The sequence below is a fragment of the Panthera onca genome, chromosome A1 (genome assembly GCF_046562875.1).
Source record: "Panthera onca isolate mPanOnc1 chromosome A1, mPanOnc1 haplotype 2, whole genome shotgun sequence".
In the NCBI taxonomy this organism is placed as follows: Eukaryota; Metazoa; Chordata; class Mammalia; order Carnivora; family Felidae; genus Panthera; species Panthera onca.
The window spans coordinates 162188750-162204832 of NC_138339.1; the positions used below are offsets into that span (position 1 = coordinate 162188750).

The 16083-nt window shown below is 41.5% G+C and overlaps 1 protein-coding gene across 2 annotated transcripts in view; it reads right to left on the reverse strand.

The window, feature by feature from the left end:
- MYO16 (myosin XVI) overlaps positions 1–16083 on the reverse strand; it is a 611293-nt gene that overhangs the window by 355001 nt on the left and 240209 nt on the right. For both annotated transcript variants that reach the window (XM_060636706.3, XM_060636705.3), the window contains exons 6-7: positions 11431–11555; positions 1432–1557 (exon numbers count right to left, since the gene is read on the reverse strand). In XM_060636706.3, coding sequence (XP_060492689.3) covers positions 1432–1557; positions 11431–11555 — 251 coding nt within the window. The remainder of the gene's footprint in view (positions 1–1431; positions 1558–11430; positions 11556–16083) is intronic.

Consider the following 16083-nt stretch of genomic DNA (forward strand, 5'->3'; position numbering starts at 1 on the left):
ATGAAAGCCTTAATTCATTAAGTTGTGGTAGCATTCTGTTACATTTTACCAAGCTATCAATCCCTCACTTCTGGATTTAGCTCCTTCCAGAGGGATCCCTGACTACAATAAGCACGTTTTGATAATTCACTGATTACCACTTCTTCAGCTCAGAGCAACAGGTAGTGTTCTAGGAAGTAGCACTTGCTTATATGTTTGCTTCTCTACGTTTTACTAAAGACAAAACCTCTCACCCAGCGTTTTCCAGTGTGCCGCGGTGCTAGAAATGAAGCACGGGTGTATTCATGGTGTACTGAGGTTACTGAGGTTATTGATCCCCCAGTGCTCCTATGATCTACAGGGGGATCTAGGGGACCTGGGGCCCCTGGACCCAATGGCTTCACCATCTACAGCCTTGGGTCCCTTAATCTATCCATTTATTTACACATTCACTTGCTAAAAGCACAGTTTGAAGTACTTAATAAATAGCCTGTTAGAAATATTTATTGAATGAATGAACCTTTTCATACAGGAAATGTTGTCAAAGCAAATGATGTTTTCATTAATTTGAAAGACTTTCCCTAAGCAATGTGCTTTTTCTAAAATGATTGAAATGCAAATGTTTTCCATTATTTCAATAATTGCAGTACTCAAATTTTATGATCGCTATTTTCATACCCTTTAGGATCCAAGAGACTCAACTTGGTATGAACTTAACTTAAGGGGTGTGACTGTCACCCTAGACCAATGTTTGGGAATCAACAAGTTTAACCTCAACTTCCCTATTTATGTAAAATTGAATTATCTTCCTAAAGAGTAGTACTCAGGCTTTCTCTAACACAAAATATGGTGTATTTTATAAATAGATTTTGAGATTATTATGAACACTGCTGTCACATTCACCCACATAAGTCATTTAAAAGTCAGTTTGCTTCATGATATAATGGTACCTGGTGAGAAAGTAATTTGTGCACTAGTGGCTGAGGTTGTATTAGCTGTAGCCAAAAATCAATTCAAAGAAAAAATATCTGATAATCTTTCTTCATTCATTAAGATGAAATATAATTTATATGAAAAATAAAAACCAAAATGCAAATCTGCTGTACTTCTAACTGTAGAGAACAAATAGAATTTTTAACGACTCATGAAACTGTGAGCTATTAAAAGGACTATGAAATGTTAAGAAAATAACAAGTCCACTCTATGCAAAATGTTTACAATTGTGCATCATTTATCCAACAGTTTTGACTACAACACGCAGAATCCCGAGAATGTATGTTTTATGTATCCTTCCAAAAGACGATGTTTTCTTTGAACCGTAAAACTATTCGTTTCCTAATATGATGCCATTACAAGTCACATACTTAGTACACAATTTGAAATGAAAAAATTACATACGAAATGATACATTAATTATAGGTTTTTTCAAAGTAATTTAGGAAATCACTTCACCTGGCCATACTTTGCTGCCAAATGGAGTGGGGTCCAGTACTGATTGTCTACTATATTGAGGTCCCCGCCATGTTCGAGGAGAAGAGACACCACTTCCTTGTAGCCACTGGCACATGCCATATGTAACTGCAATGAAGAAATATTTTGTTATGCCACTTTAAAAAAAAGCAATGACATCAAAACAATTTATTCAGTGGCTTGAAGAGAGCTAATAAAATACCAGATCCAAAATACCTTTTTAAAAAGAACATACATGCGGTTTTATTTACTTGATATCAGCGGACATCAACCTTCTTTGCAAAACGGCTTACAGGTGAGTTATTTATTCTTTACCTTCTGATACGGACAATGTGCGCTTTTTCATATAATTTCCATTTCCCCTTTTAGTGTCGCCTTCTTCTATAATCTGAATACTTTTATTTTTTTTTATTACTTATTTTTGACAGAGACAGAGCACAAGTGGGGGAGGGGCAGAGAGAGAAGGAGACACAGAATTCGAAGCAGGCTTCAGGCTCCGAGCTGTCAGCACAGAGCCCGACGCGGGGCTCAAAGTCACAAACCATGAGATCATAACCTGAGCCGAAGTCAGACGCCCAACCGACTGAGCCACCCAGGCACCCCTGAATACTTTTAAATATAACATACAATCTTTGAACGCTTTAATACTTCCTGCCCATAAGTCACACTCGCTCTGAAATTCAACCCCTGTACTTGGTGTGACCAGAGGAGATTCGAAGATATAAACGACAATAGGAAATGTGACGGGATCATTTTAATGCTTATGAGCAGGTAAAAGGGGTGGGGACACCAGAAAGGATGAGTTAATCCTGACAGACCTTAAAATGATGATGCAGCTCTCATCTGAACATGCTCCCCATTTAGTTTCTGAAAGCAACCTGATTTAGAAATGAAGGCTCAGGAGCCACAATGAGGAGATCAGGGTTTGCAGAAGGATTCAAACTTCCAGATGCGGTAAGTCCTGTTTCCAATGCTGCAGGCTTTATTTATAAGCCAACTATCATCACACTCCAATTTATTCCTTTTTTAAAAATTTTTAAATGTTTATTTATTTTTGAGAAAGAGAGAGAGCACACAAGCAAGGGAGGGCAGAGAGAGAGGGAGATCTAAAGCGGGTTCCATGCTAACCGCCCAGACCCTGATGAGGGGCTTGAACCCATGAACTGTGAGATCATGCCCTGAGCCGAAGTTGGAATAACAAACTGAACCACCCAGGCGCCCCCAATTCTTTTTTTAATGTTTATTTTTATTTTTGAGAGAGATAGCATGAGCAGGGGAGGTGCAGAGAGAGAGAGGGTCAGAGGATGTGAAGCAGGCTCTAAGGTGTCATCACAGAGCCGGACACAGGGCTTGAACTCACAAACTGCGAGATCATGACCTCAGTCAAAGTCAGATGCTCAACTGACTTAAACTGGTTCTCAATTTAAATGAGGTTATTAAGTAACCACGTGACTGATTTCCTGAACGTAATATTAAGGAACTATGAGGAAAGGAAAAATAAAAGTAATATAAAAGTAGTAAAAACAGTGAGTTCTTCCTGTTTTTGTAGCATGGGATTTTGTAGCTGTTTTTATTACAAAAACAAAATTACAATAAAGTCAAAAGGACTTATTAAATACACGTACATATATATTAATAAAATCCAGCAAAAACATTTGCTTTTCTACCTCTGGTCCTAGTTATGCTCTTTAACGTACAGTATGTAGTTATATGCTTATTTCTTGTACTTGACTGTACCAAAAGAGCAAATATATCCATCCAATTTAAAACATGAACATTAAGAGATCACATTTCACATCAATCTTCCCATACTTTATTATATATAGAACTTACCTCATTAATATTCTAGCAAACAGTCCCCCAAATAAAATATCCACAAGTATTTTAGAGAAACATAATTTTATATATTTGTTCTCCAAAAAATATCAATCTTTCACCTGCCCCTAAATTTATTCTACATTATTGAATAATCAGTTAATTCGAAGGTTACTCTGAACTATGTACACTAAGATCTGGATCTCAGAAGGTTTTCATTTTTAATACAAAATGAACCAAGAACTATCCATTTGTTGGTCAGCACCTGATACTAACGATGTCAAGTTCACAGGATGAACTGCTTACGAGTAGATTTGCTTTCGACTCAGCAAAACTGGGTTCTGCCATTTCAAACTCAGCCCAGCTCTCAGCCTGTCACGTCAGGCACTGCTCTCAAGGAAAAGACTAGAAGGAAAGTCTTGGCTCACTCGGCAGAAACACTATCCAAAGCATGAGCTCCCAGTGACCTCTCTGGAGACAGACAAATTTAATCCTAGGCAATCTCAAAATGGAAGTAAAAAAACCGTGACTTTGAATACTTTCACACCATCACAAGAGATAACAGAATTTTAAAAATTCATCATAGTAAAATATCAAGAGCTTAGAGCCTTTACCTCAATTCTCCTGGCAACCAAATTCTGAATCCATAAGCAAGCCTACAGACCCTACAGGGACACTCTCATCATTAAGTTAGAGTGTAAAAAATGACTATTTTCTGAAATGGAAGTTATACCCCTACCTTGCCGCTATTGCTGGAAGCCGTCAGGTGCCAAAATGTGAAAGTGTTTACCACTATGGCGTCTCAGAATACTCCTCTCCCGCTATTATATGGGGTCTTAGGAGAGACACAGAGGTGGTTGTTGTTTCGGTTGACAACTGGCAACAGCCTCTTGGCAGGACTGGAAAAGGACGATCTTGGAAAATTATGGCAAGTTGGAAATTACTCTTCTAACAGACTGCTCTTCAGGAAAGCACAGTGCGCCGTCACCTGGAGCATATAATACGCCTGACCAATCCCTAATTAGCGGGCATTTCTGTATTTGCCACACTTCCGATCTTATACAAGATTGTTCTGTTGATAATCACTATGTTTGCATCTCTGACCATTTCCTTCTGACACATTCCCAGAAATAGAATTGGAATTCTAAAATAATGAACGTTTTTTCAAGTTATTTCTGTAGGCTGTCACACTGAGTTCCAGAATGTTGGTGCCAACTCACACCCCAACCAGGGCTGTAGGCAGGGACGCAGCTTTCTGTGTGCACAGACCCTGTGTGCATAGATCTGTGTGTGCATAGACCCTATGTGCATAGACCTGTGTGTGTGCAGACTCCGTGTACATAGACCTGCATGTGCATAGACCTGCATGTGCATAGACCTGTGTGTGCACAGACCTGTGGGTGCACAGACCTGTGTGTGCACAGCCCCTGTGTGCATAGACCTGTGTGTGCATAGACTCTATGTGCACAGACCTGTGTGTGCAGACCCTGTGTGCACAGACCTGTGTGTGCATAGACCTGTGTGTGCACAGCCCCTGTGTACACAGACCTGTGTGTGCGTAGACCCTATGTGCATAGACCTGTGTGTGTGCAGACCCCGTGTACAGAGGCCTGTGTGTGCATAGACCTGTGTGTGCACAGACCCTGTGTGCACAGACCCTATGTGCATAGACCTGTGTGTGCATAAACCTGTGTGTATGCAGACCCCATGTACATAGACCTACATATGCATAGACCTGTGTGTGCACAGACCTGTGTGTGCACAGACCCTGTGTGCATAGACCTGTGTGTGCATAGACCTGTGTGTGCATAGACCTGTGTGTGTGCAGACCCCGTGTACTCAGACCTGTATGTGCATAGACCTGTGTTTGCACAGACCTGTATGTGCATAGACCTGTGTGTCCACAGACCCTGTGTGCATACCTGTGTGTGCACAGACCCTGTGTGCATAGACCTGTGTGTGCATAGACCCTATGTGCATAGACCTGTGTGTGCATAGATCTGTGTGTGCACAGACCCCATGTGTGCACAGTCCCTATGTGCATAGACCGTGTGCATAGACATGTGTATGCATAGACCTGTGTGTGCACAGACCGTGTGTACACAGACCCTGTGTGCATAGACCTGTGTGTGCATAGACCCTGTGTGCATAGACCTGTGTGTGTGCATACCTCGTGTACATAGGCCTGTGTGTGCACAAACCTGTGTGTGCACAGACCCTATGTGTACACAGACCTGTGTGCGCATAGATCTGTGTGTGCACAGACCCCATGTGCATAGACTGTGCGCATAGACCTGTGTGTGCATAGATTCTTACTTAGCTTTCTGGTCTTTGCTGTTAATTTCTAAAACAACTATAAATAATTCCAGTGTACTCAATTTCTAACAATGGGTCTCTTTTAATATATTTACAGGATAGTTGTATTTCCTTTAGTGAAATGACTCTCTTACTTGTTTCACTACTGAGAGAGGGTCATCTTTTTCATTCATTTCTATGAACACTGCATATTTGAGAAATATCAACACTTTGGAAGAGCCATTGTAAGCATTATTCCTGGTTTATTATCTGCCTCTTAATTCTGCTCTTGTTTGATGCATAAATGTTCACTTTAATTTTTGTCGTAGTCAATGATATCAGGATTTCCCTTTGTGTTTTCTCCCCCTATTTGTATAGCGGAAAGGATTCCACCACTTAGAATTAAGTCTTTTTTATTGCATAACATGGAAAATGGGCATCATGTTGTCTCTCAGTCTTGTATTTGTGCACCTAATTTTTAAAAAGAAGCTATGTGTGAAATTTGAAATATATGCCCACTGAATGTGGTCTTATTTAAGGTCTGTGACCTCTGCCGCCCTACATCGGGAAGGTCACTCTAAGGTTAATGCCAAATTTTGATGAACATGATGTTGGGAGTAAATAAAAATCAGTCTTGAGGAATAGCTATCCAAACACCTACAGAAATGAGTCCAGGTTTTGAACCAATAATTTCACATCTTCTCCTATTCTACTTTTATGTCAGAATATTAACAGAGGATTATTCCTACCATAGTTTTGACTGAGTGTGAATATAATATATATCCTATCTCAAACTAAGACCATATATATATACATATATATGTGTGTATATATATACATATATATATATATGTGTGTGTGTGTGTGTATATACATATATATATGTGTGTGTATATATATTTGAAAATAGTTGTCCAAAAACTGCCTAGATTACTTTTGACCTCAACCTCAAGAGATAAAAGGACAGCGTACATGTGGGTGTACCTGTGCTGGGGGGGGGCCTGGATTCCTTCCTAATTCACGTCAGGAGAGCCTGGCTATGGTGACCGCCCACGGAAGCCATGTGTCCTCAGCGGCACGGCAAAGACACTGTCACTTAGGTTTTGATTCCTGCCTAGAAAAAGTAAAGGGCAGCGATGGGCTGGCTCTCCGCTCGGTGGGCTGCAAGGGGAGGTCGCAGACACCCTGGCATCCACTGGCCCTCATGAGTTCACAGGGGCAAAAACAAATGCGGGCAGATTTTTCCAGGGACGAGCTGTGTTCGTTTTTGGTTCTGTATCAGGGGGGTGCCTGAGGGGGCGAGAGAGACAGGCTGGAGCACCTCAGATTCCCTAGAACTGAGGCAGGTGTCAAGGACCATCTGGAGATCCCCAGTGATGGTGGTGAGGAGGTGATATCTGAAGAACCTCCACATCCTCACAAAGGAAGGGGTCCGCTTCTAGCCCAGAGAGCAGGACATTCTCTCAAGGAAGATCAAGTCAAAGCCCTCCAGCCCCCACTGCATCACCTCCTGCCCATCTGTCTCCTCCCATCCTCTCCCGCAACTTCTGCGACACTGAAGAGAAGGCAGTGGCAGAAAGGGAAACAGGTGATCACGTCTACCCTCCCTTCTACGGACTTCCTGATATACCAGGAACAGGTTCAAGATGTAGCTGAACTTGAGGTCCTTAATGCCTGAACCCACCAGCCCCTGTAGGAACTGTGCATAGATTCAGGGGGTTTGCAAACTTGGTGGGAAAACAGTTTTATTTTTTTCTAACCCCAACTGAAATTTAGCAAATTCTTCAACGGTGAACATAGGGTACACAGCTGTGATGCTCTCTACCATCACAAGAAATATTGTCATATCACACTGCTGTCCTAGCAGAAATGTCCAAGTATCACCCCGGTTCAAATCTACTCTAAAATCATGGTAATGGTTAAAGCTGTTACTCAGTGCATGAATAATGGAGGATGTGCATTAATATCACAAAGTTAATTTTAATATTATGATTATGATGTTTTGATAGAACTGTCTTTCCTTGTAATTCTGGGTACCATTTTTATTACATTAAAAGCACAATTTTGACAAGGAATCCACAGCTACACCAGGGGGGTTAGAAGGTAATAGGACATAAAAAGACCAGGGAGCCCTGACTTCATGCCAGCAGGGAGTTTTCACTGTCATAAAGGACCACACATTCTAATCTCTAAATTGAGGCTACGCATCGTGATATAAACTGCGGCCAGAAAGCTGATAGCACTGGCTAAGTCTTCACCCAGAAGTAAGGGATAAACCAGCACTACTGACATAACAAAGGGAGTCAGAAATAAAATTGTTTGATGTTTGCATCTCATGAATAATTCTTTTCCAACAGACCAAGTAAATACGTCCCAAGGCCAGATGTTATATATCAAAGTCTGGGACAAAAGAGTGAAGAACCAGCATCTTTATAATGTATCTGAAAGTCATTACTGTAGATGTTCAAAGAGCATCTATGCACTCAAACTCAGGAATGCATTTCCATATCCTCTGTAACAAGGCTTTTCTTGGGGGGCGGATTGTATCCTTTTCTCAGGTTTTGTTTTCTTTTAAAAAGGGTATCCTTGTACAGCAAGAGATCTTTTTAAGAGAGCTACAGTAAGTTTGGTAATTTTGTCGCATGTTCTAACAAAGGAGAAAAAGGTATTGAGCCTTTCACTGATAGCTTCGTCTTCTTTTGCACAATTTGACAGTGTGGGAAATGATTCTGAACCACAAGCGACAGTCCAACTCAGGATGTGGAAATCTGTGGACTGGCGTCTTCTTACTGTCGACCAACAACAGACAGGAACACACAATCCAGAGGAGAGCTCTGGGAAGGCAGTAATTAACATGATAGACTGATTGATTCCAACCAAAGAATCAAACTACATTACCGCTTGCTAAACACTGTGATCTTCAAGGGACAACTTCCTAGCCTCCCGATCACTACTAATTTCCTTGTGAAAAGCTCAATGATCAAAGATGACCATTTAGTTATTATACAACAATGATTTGCAATGTTTATGCTCTCTGCTCAATAGAATAAAGTCACAAAGAATGTCAAAATTGAAGATGGTGGAACTCAACCACAATTTATTGTTCTGTGTTGATTGATTCTTCCAATAGCTTCACTTCCAAAGTACGTGGGTCCTTTGATTTGGCGATATTTGAAACACTTATGCAATTTTTATTTAGCAGTGATTTTTTTAGAGGCATATAATTCTGCAATATCTTAAGCCAAACAAAGACACAAAGGTCTACTGGGTTTCTGCGCTGTGTTAGGCATTGGTGCGTTACACGCATTAAAAGAACTATTACCCACTACAGTTTGGATTTTGAGCCCACCACTCCACTGCATTTTTCCTCGGTGAAAAGACCAGTGACCTCCCAGTACACAGTCCAAAGGTCAATTCACCACCTCCAGTCATTTGACCTCTCAGTGGTTATCTGATAGTCAACCATTCCCCCCAACACACCCCCTCCTTCTCCCCCCCCTCCTCCTCCTCCTCCTCATCATCATCATACTTCCTTTCCTTGGCTCCTGGGACATCTCATTCTCTTGGTTTTCCTCCTACCTTGAGAGTTTCTCCTTCCAGTCTTATTTCTGGATCTTCCTCTCCTTCCTAAGCATCGTGGCTCGGTCCTCAATTCTCTCTTCTTCTTCTGTGTCAGAAGTGTGATTTTATCCAGGGTCAAGGCTTTCAACGTCACGTATATGCTAGTGTTCCCAAAAGTGATTCTGCAGTCCAGACGCCTCCTGAGTCCCAGACTCCAATATCCAACCACAAACCCAGCGTCTCCATGAAGAAGGTTCAGAGTCACATCTAGCTCTGTGTTTCCCAAGCTGTCCTTGTCTTTTCTGCTCCAAGCTCATTTGGTCCTCAGCCCTCTCGGTCTCACTGGACGCCAACTCCATTGCTGCAGGTGCTGAGGCTAAAAGTACGTGGAGTCCTTCTGCAATCGTCCTTTCTCCTACACCACCTGGCCATCAGGAAAACGCAGTGGATCTTCTTTTCACACGGACACAAGTCAGCCACTTCCCACAGCTTCGGCTTCCTGTAGCTTTGAGCTCCACCACCAACCACACCTCTCACCTGAACTCTCAGTGTCAGCCCTGCCCTTTGACAGTCCATCCATAACACAGCAGTCAGAGTGAGTGATGCTTTTAGAAGTGAAGCAGGGCTGTGCTCTCCTCAGGGCCCTCCCACGTGTTCCCGTCTCACTCAGAGTAAGTGCAGAGTCTTCACACAGGCACACAAACCCTGCAGGATCTGGTCCAGCTACCTCACTCCTTTCCTTTACTCTGCTTAGCTTCACAGGGCTCTGTGCTGTTTCTAAATCTTAATACACCCACTCCGGCCTCAGGGCCTTTGCACGTACCACTGTTCAGCCTGGAATGCTCCTAGGCACCCCTGCAGTGTTTGCAGACTTCTCTCAGGTCATTACTCAAACTTCCTCGTCAGTGAGATCTTACCTGTGTACCTCCCAGCACGTCCTTATCTTATTCTTTTCTCCTTTGCGTTTGTCATTATTAGCATGTTACACATTTAGCTCATTTATATGGTATATTATGTATCTTCCCCAAAGAAATGTAAGCCCATGATAAAAGGGCTTTTGTGGCTTTGTTCATTATTATTTTGTTCACAGGTTGGGGTTAATAAATTACTTCCTCAATAGATTAATTCGAGTATTTTTCCACTTGAATGTGATTTTTCAATAAACTGTAAACACGCTTTGTTCTCTTTGCTTATAACTTGGAGTTACGTTCTTGACAGTCTTTAGAAAACCTACAGTCCAAAGTCCGAAATCAGTATCTAGGAAGATTATTCTATCCAGAGGTCTCAGGGTGTTCGATTTGCATTTAATAAATCTAAAACCGTATCGGGTCTCACACAAATTTTATCCATTTAGACTAGCCATTTCTCCCATCGCTGTGTTCAACCTCACACCTCCGGAAAAATGCAGAGTAGAACCTGAATCACTGGCTCCAGAGGCTTCTACGCATCCCACGCTCCGAGCGTCATACCCCCTTCTGCTAATCTACCTTCTCTCAGTGCTTCCCCCTGAGCCTCAGTACATTTACTTCCACGACAGTTAACTTTAACACAGGCATGCTCAGTGCAAGTCAATAGTGCCCAATGTTTCTTATTTTCATGACTAGACATTATGCTTATATGAGAATTAATCCACATTTAATTGTACTGGTTTTTCATTACTGCCACTGTGCCCAATAGCTGTGGAAAAAAAGCAGTGACAGGATTTCACTTGGATTTAGAAAGTCATTCCCCAGAGTGACCCGTAATTTGTTTTACGTAAAATGAAAAACGAAAACATTCTCCCATAAGTTCCATTTCAACAAATCACACTGACAAAGTAATGCCTAAAAATTATTCCAAGGGTGCCTGGGTGGCTCAGTCAGTTAAGCGTCCGATTCTTGATTTTGGCTCAGGTCGTGATCTCACAGGTTCGTAAGTTCCAGCCCCAAGTGAGACTCCAAGGTGACAGTGAGGTGCCTCCTTGGGATTCTCTGCATCTCCTTCTCTCTCTGTCCCTCTCCCGCTCTCTCAAAATAAATAAATACACTTTAAAAAATTACTGTAAATTTTTTAACAAAATGGAAGGGAGGCTTGAAGAAAATACATCAGCCTACAAACACTGTTTTTTCTCTGAGTGGCGACATAAGTGATTTCTGTTTCCGTCTTTGCGCACTTAACGTGTTTTCACGATTTTTACAATAAATATGCAGAACTTTTATGATCAGAAAAAAAGGACATTTGTAAATGTTAATTGCATCCAATTCCAGGCTTTAGAAATCAACTTAAATCCTCTACATCAGCAATATTTCTGAGTCAGTTATATTAACTTACCAGCGTCACCCCGTCATCATTTTTCTCATTGACATTTCCGCCATCGGACAAGAAGTGTTTCACATCTGTTAGCATGCTCACGGGTCTCTGCACCTTCAGCTGGCACAGTGAGGTCAGGTCCACGCCTACGGGGAAAACAGCCTTTGAAACAGAAGGCAGAGATGCTTCTCAGCCGCTGAGGGTCAAGCCTTAATTTTATCTCACTGTTCTTCCAACGTGTTCCTCTCTGAAGCCCCTCTTCTGCTTTGAATTCAAAGTCCGCATAATGGTTTCTCTCGGCACGCCTTCTATTTACCGCTAGAAAATAGTCTGGAATCATTTTCCTCTGATTCTATCCCAAAGATGTGACATGACACCTTATCCATGGTAGGCTCTCAACGTTCGCCTGTCTTAGTATGGATCATCAATGTGCACTGCCCTAAGTAGTTTAAACCATTTGAATGGAACTGAAATGAGTTCTAAAACATGGTTTTTGCTCTCTATAATTTTCAGGCCAAAATAGTTGCTCCTAAAAGCAATAGAATAGAATAGAAAGAATAGAATAGAATAGAATAGAATAGAATAGAATAGAATAGAAATCTCTGGAATAGAAAACCACCTTTGGTGGGAAACGGAAAAATGTGAACAAAGTCTGTAGTTTAGTGAGTAGCATCATACCTGAGCTAACTCCGTACTCTGGATAAACGTACCATGTCTGTGTGGGGTGTTGGCGTGGGGGAGCAGGGAGAAGGTGTACGGGAACTCTCAGGGATGTTTTGACAACTTCCCTGCAGATCTCAAATGTTTTCAAATTAAATGTAAAAAGATTCTCCAATCAAACATTTCATGGCTGTTCGCGTTAATAAAGAGAAATGAACTGAAGCTGAGGGAAGTCTGGAAGTCAGCCTTGTTGAGGAGGGGGATGGGCCATGGAAAGGTCAGGTCTGCTCCCCTCCTATTGGTACCTGTTGTCAGCATTTATTCTCACCCAGGCTTTCGTGTGAATCTCCATGGTAGCTCAGACCTTCACATTTATGCATCCCGTTCCCAGGATTGGTTCCTGGACATAACAGGTGTTTACCAAGGGGAAATAATCCACCTTATTCTCAGTGAAAGTATGATGATGATGATGATGATGATGGTGGTGATGATTAACACCTGCCTCTCAGCCAGTGGCTGTTAGAAATCAGCCACCTCCCTGATTCTCTCTCTCTCTCTCATGTGACTCAGTCCTTGCCACAAACAGGGAGGCTGGGTCGGCACAGGGGACCCAAGCACCAATGCCAGAGTGTTCCTTCTGGCCATGCCAGTCTGTGCCTGACCTCTCCGGGCTGACTTTGGGAAAGGTATGTAACCTCTCTGGTCTTCTGCATCCACGGTCACTCAGGGAATGATATATATCCCAAAGAAGTGCAGCTACACTCACTACTTACGAGATCTGTCCACGGGGCAGAGATCATTCAACCCGTTGCACATCTGCCTTCATTTTCCCCTTAGAGCCTGGAACCTCCGCCCCCTGGTCCAGCTCTCTCTCAAATCCCGGATGAACACTGGGTGTCAGGCTTCCTGGATTTTAGTGTCGTGTCTTCTATTACTACTAGTAATAATAGTAGTAATAAGTATAATATATTATATATTCCACATATATTATGCATATTTTATTAACATAATATAATAAGTATAAGAATATAATAGGTCTATTTTATACTAGTGCCAATGGGAACAGGTAACTCATCTTCTGCCTCAGTTCCTCCATCTGCAAAATGGGGCTGCTAGTTTTTGCTTCACCAATGGTTATGAGGACAAACGACAACACATCGAGCACCTAACACAGTATTCGGCTTGCTGAATCGAGCAAGTACTCGCTAGATGTGAGCTGTCCTTTATAGTCAGCTTTCTATTACATGGGCTGTACGCCATGCATTTGTTGTTTTTCTTTGCAATAAGGAGGCAGGCAAGACCCAAACAGAATAAAGCAAAATGCGCTATTTGAATAATGTGGTTTGTTTCAAATACTCTGTCCAAAGCAAACCCATTTCACTAGGAGGATGGGAGGGGGGAACCAATTACCAGCTTTGAAATTTCCACACGCCATTTCAGAAGAACTAACAGATTTCCCTAAGAGTTGCTTTGAGGTTTGTTAAGAACCAACTAAAACTATCACTCTATTCTCATTTTTAGGATTGTCGAATTTGACGTGTGAGTTAATTTTGGAAAATACTATTTCTCAAATGTCAGTGTTCAATTTTGCACACTGAAGTCGAAGAATCTGATGGCTACGTTATTCTAAGTTCTATAACATTGCAGTGTTTACTGGAGTGGTACGTATCTTTTAGAGAATCATTTGCACACATCATTAAAACTGAGCTGTAAAAGAATAGAGCTCAGTGATAAAAGACACATTAAAGCAGATTAGAGATCACTCATTTACCACATGTCATGAGAAAACAATCTATTTCAGCCACTGTTGTGAAGGTATCAGAGGGGAATATTATGATACTGTATCTTATTATTTTCAAACTTCATTTTGAGTCAAATATGATACCATGTAAGATGCGATTTTAGATTTTTGATATATGTTCAGGAAACAAGCAGAAGTCTATTTTCAGCAAGACAATGGAACAGAATTTCCCTCTCTTCTTGCTCAAAAGTCTTAAGCTACTCCAGGAAAAATATAACCAACAGACCATAATAAGCCTATTTTATAATGGATAATAGGCCAAGCCTGTCTTTTTTAAAAGAAATTAAGTTTTATTTTCATCCTGTTCTCTGAAAAAGAAAAAAAAAAACTAATACAGGTCGTGATTGGATTTATTATTTTGACAGGAATTCATTAATTTTTTTTCAAAATGAACACATTTAGGAAATATTTAGGAAATAAGAAAAACATCATTTGCTTGAAATTTACAAGTTATTACATGTGATACTAATTACTATTGCCTGAGTACATTTGATAACATCAGGTGATATGTAAAACTGAAATCACATTGACACGTCAAGTCAGTCTAAACCCTATCTTAACTTTCCTTAACTGTCTCTCTCAAGACAATATTGTTTTTTTTGTAACAATTCAACTTTTCTTTTTCTCCATTATCCATTTTGTATTGGGGGTAGTCTGTCACTCTGATGTGACCCGCCCTGTGACTATAGCACATCATTTTCTTAGTTTCTAGAATTGGAACTAAGGATGCTCTGAGCAAGCAAATAAAGGGAGATGATTCTAGAAAAAAGAAGCAAACATGCTCAAGCCAAAAGGCTGTTATAACCCTCTACCCCATCCCTTCCATCAGTCCTACCAGATGCACAACGTAGGACCGTCCCCAGCAAACTGGGATACACTCCCACCTTGACGATGGGTGACTCTGAAGAGGGTGGTGCAGGATTGGCATTTCAAATTAATTTCACTGAGTGGAAGAAATATACAAGGTCACTATGGACTGAATAATCCAGGAGTCTCTTAAGGAATTATCAGGGATACTACTCAGCGGTGAAAACGAATGAAATGTTGCCATTTGCAACAACATGGATGGAACTAGAGGGTATGATGCTAACTGAAATAAGTCGGAGAAAGATAAATATGTGATTTCACTCATATGTGGAATTTAAGAAAACACAACAGATGAACACAGGGGAAGGGAAGGAAAAATAAGATAAAAACAGAGAGGGAGGCAAACCATAAGAGACTCTTAAACACAGAGAACAAATGAGGGTTGCTGGAAGGGAGGTGGGTTGGGGGCTAAATGGGGGATGGGCATTAAGGAGGACACTTGTTGAGATGAGCACTGGGTGTTACATGGAAGTGATGAATCACTGGGTTCTACTCCTGAATCCAATACTACACTGCATGTTAACTTACTTGATTTTAAATTAAAAAAAAAAAAAAGAAAAGAAAAGAAAAGAATAATCAGGGAAGGCTAAGCCAGTTTCTCAGGCTGTTTCCACAACAGAAAGCCTAGGGTTTTAACGAAGGCAGCAACGGCACAATGGGTGAGGGATGCAGACATATCAGGGGGATGTCACGGAAGGAGAATCTATAAAATTTGGTGACAATTTGATGTGAGGGATTTAGGAAAAGAGAAGTGACATTCAGATACTTGGATTCCTGGCCGTAAAGGTAAAATGGACTCTTGGTAGGGCATGAAACTTCCATATTGGGCATGTTATCCCAAACCGCCTGATATCCAAGGCAAGATACTTAAGAACAGTGCACACGACAAGGCAGAAGTTCTTCTAAGAGATTTGAGCCACAGGAGTAATCTTGGGAGCAGGCAGGCTGTCACAACACAAGGAACAGGGAGAGATGAACCAGAGAACATTCTGGCATCTGCCTGTGCAGTCACACTTCCAAAGGAAGTAAGTGGGAGCTCAAAGAGAATGGAGGACGGTATGGAATGATCACTGCAGGTGAGCGAGGTTTCGCGGGAGAGTGTGATGGAAGTCAAGGGAACACTACAGGGCGATGAGGGAACACAGACAGGAGAACGGAAGGGTGATCAGCCAATAGAGAGCCAAGCAGGCAATGGCCATCTTTGGAAGGACATTTCCAGCAGGGGCAGAGGCTGAACTTCAGTGGGCTAAGGAGAGGAGATTAGGAGCTCAGGAGAATAAGTGTGAGCTTTTTTTTTTCTAAAGGATGAATTTCGAAGGAAGGAGAAAGGGCATGCACAGCAAAGT